At 38.3% G+C, this 7,252-nt stretch overlaps 1 protein-coding gene across 1 annotated transcript; it reads right to left on the minus strand.

The window, feature by feature from the left end:
• Positions 1-542: 542 nt before the first annotated feature.
• Positions 543-7,051, minus strand: LOC111024396 (microtubule-associated protein 70-2). Its single transcript, XM_022302076.2, has 11 exons — positions 6,415-7,051; positions 6,216-6,301; positions 4,999-5,064; positions 4,747-4,917; positions 4,472-4,642; positions 4,202-4,357; positions 3,942-4,088; positions 3,788-3,859; positions 3,168-3,698; positions 2,866-3,056; positions 543-1,054 (listed from the first exon to the last, which is right to left on the minus strand). Exons 1-11 carry the CDS (start codon positions 6,668-6,670, stop codon positions 1,015-1,017), a joined length of 1,887 nt encoding a protein of 628 aa, XP_022157768.1. The 5' UTR covers positions 6,671-7,051; the 3' UTR covers positions 543-1,014.
• Between the last annotated feature and the right edge of the window lie 201 nt (positions 7,052-7,252).

Consider the following 7,252-nt stretch of genomic DNA (forward strand, 5'->3'; position numbering starts at 1 on the left):
TTTTCTTAAACATACAAGTATTTTGATTAAGGTCATTTTTATAAAAATATTTTAAAAGAAAATATTTGTTCAAAAAGTAATTAAATTAGCAGGCACACACAAAAGCTACCCAATCAATTTGCTAAAAGTCAAAAAAAGGGTAAAGACTAAAATGATTAATTTAACTTTTGATTAGAAAAATGATTAATTTATAAAAGTTCAATAACTGAGGAACTAAAAAATTCAAGAACCAAAATAGAATAATCTCACAGTTTAGAGATCAAAATAGAATTTAAACCTTTAGTTCATTCAATCCTTTGGTAAGAGAGGAGCTCGCTATCTAGACTACATTTCAAGAGTTTGAATACCGTCCCATTGCAATAAAAGCGATATCGTGTCAAAAGTATCTAACCTACGAGTTGAAATAAAGGGAAAAAAAAAGACCAAAACAACTGTTGAAATACTGATTATCTAGCAAAGATTCATAAAAGACTGTCAAGGAAACAGTAGGCAAATAAAAAGATAAAGAGTTTGTGTGATAACAAGAATATATTAACAATACCTGAACCAACAACACACATTGCAGATTTCATCATATATCAACTGAATATGACAAGAGAAGAAACAAGAATAAAGATTCCAATAAGTAGAGAGACTACCTATACAAATCACACAATCACTGGCTCACTCAAAAAACAAACCTGACAGAAGCTGGTTAGCCAACAAGTCAAACTATTCTTCCTTTTTAACCTTTTTTTCCCTTTCTCCCCTTCTTTTCTGATCTCTAAACAGCGGGATCACAATCCTAAGTCAGATGCATTTCCAATTACCTCCTCGTGCAGCGTCGTCCTCCTCAGTTTCCTCTTTCTATAATGGCAACAATTCTAACGAACACAGGATCATTGGCATGCGGGTTACACTACTATGATCAATCATGAGGAAGAAAATAGAATATAGAGTGAAAAAAAAAAGAGCAAAGATCATAAACTATGTGGAAACTCTTGGTTGAACAAATGCAGATTCGGTTCTTTCTTGTCATTGAGTGCTGCGATTCAATCCACCTCGTCCGACGTTTCTGGAAAACATGAAAGATGCCAGTCATTTTTCAAGACATATCAAGAATGGACTAGGGTACTAATTTAGCGTAAGAAAATAGTCAAGTCTAATAAAGAAAGCTTCAAAAAGCCACAAGTGCAAATAAACTTCAGGGCAGGGTCATCAGACTTCTAAGAATAAAATTATCGTTTCTTTTCTTTTGCTCAATTGGTCATCACAGAGTAAAAAGATTATACTGTCGACACTGAATGAAGGTAATCAGATTTTGAAATGCCATTGAGGTGCACATCATTACCAGTCCCATCCATCTAAAAATTTACAGTTAAATCCTTTTGCAACTCTCAAAGTGGTGGCAAGATACTTGGGTGGCCCCTCAATTCTTCATCATGTGCTCTACCTTCCCTTTGTTGGGTGCATATGTACTAATATACTTCAGAGACTATAATAGAAAATGGGGGAACAGGCCTACTTCAGCTGAGGGACATCCCTATCATTCTCCATTATTGATGCTTGATCATGGCCGTTGAAAATTCTTTTAGACCACTTGCTGAGGGCTATCTGATAGGTAAATGGGGGAACAAGCCCAACCTACAGTTGAGGGACATCCTTATCATCCTCAATGATTGATGCTTAATCATGGTCCTTGAGAATTCTTTTAGATCACTTGTTGAGGAGCATTGGAACTCTTCCCACCTCCAAAGTTGTTCTGGGAAGCCAAAGCTCCAAAATAGATTCAATTCATTACCTGGCTCGTGGCCGGAGGGAGAATCATTACTACTGAGTGAACTCAATAAAAGACAATACTGGTATTGCTTAACTTGCAGAGATGTGTTTAATGCCAAAGCCAGAGGAAGCTACTGTACCTATTAGCATAGCTCTTTTATCCTTTCTCTTGGGACAGGGTTCTGGAAATTTTTTTGTCGCTGCTGGATGATCCTTTTGTAAGGTACTGACCCAATCTATTTCGGTTATAGAGGCAATGAGGGGTGCTAACCTGGCCACCCAAACCAGCAGTTTGGTGCCCAAGTTGGCAAACAATTTCTTAAATGAAATGGTAAAGGGCACCATAGTGTTGAGAACGGATAGGATCTAATGAACAAACTTAGTGGTCACTAATTTATCGGAGATCTAGAAGTGAGAAGATTTCCATAGTAAATCATAAATGACAGGAGCTGCCAGAGATCTGGGAATGAGTTCATTCTGTAGTTTCTTTTTGGTTCCTTTTCTATTACTAATATTCATCTTTATACTTTTGGCTTAGCAGAGATTTAAACTCCACAAAGACCATGTTTAGGTTTCTCTACCTTTTGCAATTACTTATAGTTAATAAAATGGTTTGGGTAAAAAAGTTTAACAAACAGTCTACAAGCCATGATCTTGAACCTTGATAAGAGTATCTGTATCATAATACATGTGTCCATATACACAACAACTTCCAGGGCGGGAAAAGAAGAAAACAAACATCTTAAAGAAAAAAACTGAACATATGCATGATATTTAAAACAAAATTTCACTTTCTTTCCCAATTGAGTCCTAATATCTCGTGCATTGTCTACCAAACAACTGCTTCAAATTCCCATCATTTAAACCCAATATATGCAACATCTTACTAATTAAAAGTGGCAGAAATATAATGAAATTACATAAATTAGGGAGCATATCATAATAAGCTCTCTAAATTACATAGATTAGCATCTTCAGAAAAAAAAAAAGATAATATCACAGATATGAAATCATAATACAGTCATAACAGAGCACTAGTTTCATGACAGTAACAGCATTGCTCAGTCATTTACTAGTTTTGTACACAACAGAAATTTGAATTAATACCTTCCAGGAAGTAGTTGTGCTGCGCTAACGGGGCCCTTGGTGCTACCACCAAATCGCTTTGCCCTGTTCTCCTGCTCTTTCTCCACACGCATGGCTGCCACCTCCTTCTCCATGGCAGCTACTTCCCTTCTCATCTTCTTTGCCTCGACCTCCATTGCTTTGGTCAGCGTCTCTACCTTCTTTGCTAACATCTGAAAAACATTGAGCACCAATACCAGAAAACAAGTTAGTATCTATCAAACTCACTCACATACTAAGTATAAATTACATAAACGTAAAACAAACTTGTCCAGAACATCAACCTCAATGGCATCATCCTTGTCTTTAAGGCTTTGATCTTTCTCATGACCAGCTTTTCTCAAAGCTATAACCTCCTTTTGAAGTAAATCATACAACATGCCTGGAACACTGTCTTCAGTCTCAAGAGTTGGAGACTCATTCCCCTTTTCATCAGGATTACTTTTCCAATCATTATTTACCTCACTGTCCTTGCTTGCATCACAGGACTGATTGAATGAATAACTGGGTAGAAGTCCATTTAATGACACCTTTCCTCGGTCCAATGACCTCGTACCTCCATCAAATGATTTTGATGTGCCTTTAGCATGTTTTAATACTGTGCTACTGCTCGAGGACAATGATCTAGAACCTGGTGTCCTTTTGGATAAAAATCCATTGGAGGTTAATTTTGAGATGTTGTCAACTCCACCCAGAGATTGCCGACGAGAGGGGCCATTGCTTACACTTCTTACCTCTGGAGTACTTCGATTATTACTACCAGAAGACCCTCTCAAACTCTCTTCAAGCACTCTAAGTCGCAATTGATACTTTTCCTGAAAACAGTAGCACAGCGGTTTTTAGTTTCTAGTAACAGTGAAACCATGTACAGTGAATGACAATGGTCGAGAAAACATTAGATTACTTTCAATTGCGCTTCAGATTTTGCAGCTCGCTCAGATATAGCAAGCTTGTCACGGAGTTGCTGCATTTCTCCCTGAAAATAGAAGTAATTGCACATCAACATGGAAGCAATAGATACGCCCAGTGAAAATATTGAGCCCTGAAACTCAATTTACCTGCAAAAATCTTCGTTCTTCAAGCCACTGTTTTACTGGCATAACCTTGTCATTTGCATCTTTCCATTCATTTGCTACAACTACAGCCACTCTGTTGGCTGTTACTTTTGCACGAGCCAACTCTCTATCGAGAGTTTTCCTTTCCTCCTGAAGGGACACAAAAATAAACCTCAATATTTTTGGTAATGCACGAAAGATTCAAAATAAGTAGTACATGTCAAAGAAAAGACACTTCTAATTCGAATATTTCGGCACATTACATTCATCTCCTGAACTTTGCGCTGATAATCTCTCACAGCATTTGCTGCTGCACCACCAGCAAGAACAGCCTCCTCCAGCTCCCTCACAGTTTGCGTTAATTTTTCAACCTCTGCAACTTTCTGTCTGTGCATCTTGTCCAAGATTTTATTTTCTTCCTAAAACAGGCCAGTAAACCTATAAATTTCTCCTCATTATAAGGCTAAAAAAATGAGGATGGATGAAGTAACTAATGCGCTCGGGTGTCAAGCATCATACATCAGAAATATTACCTGGCAAATCTCTATCTGTTTCATTAACTCCTGATTTTTATTCTGTAGATCGTCCACCATAGAGGCCTTGGCCAGGGCAACTTGAACAGTCCTCTCAGCTTCAACCAAAGCAGCTTCCTTTTGTTTGGTTAGGCGATCCAGTGCTTTATTGTCATCTTGAAGCTTTGCAATCTTGAAATAAACCAAGACAACAAATATAAACCCATTAGTAAATTCATTCTCACTTTGGTACATGTGTTAGTAATTATTGTGGCATATATAACGAAGAATAGTACCTCTTGTCGTGCAAGCTTGAGCTCAGCCTCCAAAGGTGCAAGAATGGCTTCGATTGGAGGCATGTCATCATCCTTTTGAGCAGCGTGTACCCTCCTAAGAGTGGCTTCAGCAGCAAATTGCGCTGCCATCGAGGCCTTCTTCTCATCATTGATTTTCTTTATTTCAAGATTCTGCAAGAGGTTACATGATAAATTATTATTATATCAACAAATCGGTGTAACAAAGGCAAAAGAACAGGGTTCAGCGAATACCTTGCTTTCAAGAAGAGACTCTGTCAATTTTAATTTCTCATCAGCCTTCGAAAGTTCTTCAGTCAGCTATATATCAATTCAAAATCAAATTAATCATTTCCATATAATAAATTTCCAGAACACATATACATAGACAGGTCACACTTTGGTGACTTGGACATCATAAATGCTGCAGGAGGAACTATATGAAAAAAAAAAAACCCAGTAAAGCCTTTCTGCAGACTGCAGTATAGAAAAGAGTTTTTTTGGAAATTCAGAAGTAAAAGAAGAGCCTCATGAAGAAGGATAAACTTGAGTACTAGAATTTCTTATAGATCAGTTTAAAGGAAACTCTTAGTTTCACAAGTCCATAATGCCCATAATTGTGAACATTTGAAAATCAAAACCACCATATAAGACTGACTGAGAAGTTGCAAAAATAATTATAAAAAGAAGGTAAAAAATAGAAATGTGAAAAACCTTTTATGGAACATATTGTGAAAGAAACTAAAAAGGAAAATTTGAGCCACAATGACCCATGCAGCACAACATTTCGTTTCTCAAAAAGGGGGCCTAATTCGACCAGCATCTTTATAAAATGAATATGACAAAAGAATTATGCCAATTCCATCATTCACCAATAAGGTAAAGCATGAATGAAAACTGCAAATCTGCAATCTGCATCATCAAATTTGCCAAATACAAGGACCACCAGTTATCATACTGGCTGCCGCTTTGAGGAAGAATGAATTGAAACTTTTAAAAAGCATTTTACAAACAAAGGGAAATTTTAGAAAATCAAAGGTACTTTTCCAGAGTTCTTAGTTGCTATACCAGAAAGCAGGGATAAGGATTTACTCCTTCCCCACTTAGGCAAGATGAAGCTTACCCCAGCATTGCCAAGAAAACTGAAATATAAATAATGGGAACTACCCACCTATCGTTATGGAAGGAATGCTTTTAAAATAAAAGTGTGAACAAGTATGAGATTTGATTTTTATCAAGAAGTATAGATCTCGACTATAAAAATAGTGAACCCAACTACTTATAGAAAAATGCTCCATTCTGCTCTCCACGAACTCCGCAGATGGCTTTCATGGTCTCCAATTATAAAGGGATGTAGAATTCATATTGAATATTCCCATCACATCCCACCTCACCGAAGAAAAATTGCAAGGAATTCCAGTTCCATTTAAACTAATCGAGAAAAACCCGCATAATTAACATCAAATATTAACCTCTTCAACTGCCTTTTCTCTCAGTCGTTCAGACAACTTCAAAGCCTTGATCTTCGCCTGAGCTTCCCCCAGCTCCCTATCCTTATCTGCAAACAAAAACAAACGCAAGGTATTCATTCATTCGCAAACATTGAACAAAACCACTAAAAGCCGCTTCAAAATCCCCCCAAAAAACACCAGATCGAACCACATTTCGCACCTCGCACTTCATTCTCGAGCCGATTGAGCTCCACCTTCACCGGATCCGAGCCGTGCAACAAGTTGAAGAAGTCGTCGGCGTCCATACTCGGTCGCACCGACGTCCGCCTCCTGGACGAGCCCTTCCCCTCCTTGAAAGATCCCGAGACCGTAAAGGGCGTGGGATTCGGTGTCGGCATCGGAGTCGGCGTGGGCTGCCCATTGCTGACCTCCGCCGCCGCCAAGAACCCTCCTCCGTCGCCAGAAATCTCCGCCATAACCCGATCTACACGATTCTGTCTTCCCTCACATCCAAATGCCAAATCTCCCCCAGGATCCACAACCCACCCCGCTAGGGCTCCAAATCTCACAAAACGCACATTCCACAAACAGTAACCCAAAATTGGAAAATACCCACAGCTCAAATATGTGTATAAATACACATGAGACGGTGCAGAACCAGAAAGAGACTGGAGTAGACCACGATTTTGGGTTCGTTAATCTGGGTTTTCTTCTCTCTCTCTAAACACTGAGACTGGTATAAATCAAGGGAGAGAGAGAGAGAGAAATGGGGTTGCTTTTGCTTCTGGTTTTTGTGTGGGTTTCTCTCTCTAAGAATTTTGGAGGTGTCAGTAGGTGTGGGGGAAGACTGTTAGAGAGAGAAAGAGACAGATAGAAAGAAAGAGAAAAGAAAGAGACTGATTAATTGATTATCTAAAAAATATTAATTTAATTTTAAAAAATTGGAAAAAAGGGAAACATATATATATTTTTTAATTTTTAATACAGCCGCTTTGCTGTTAAACCGGGTGGATGAGGGTGCGGGGAGAGATGGTATTAAACACTCCGACGTTTGAGTC

Source organism: Momordica charantia (assembly GCF_013281855.1).
Source record: "Momordica charantia cultivar OHB3-1 chromosome 9 unlocalized genomic scaffold, Mcharantia_2.0 BLBB01000009.1, whole genome shotgun sequence".
Lineage (NCBI taxonomy): Eukaryota > Viridiplantae > Streptophyta > Magnoliopsida > Cucurbitales > Cucurbitaceae > Momordica > Momordica charantia.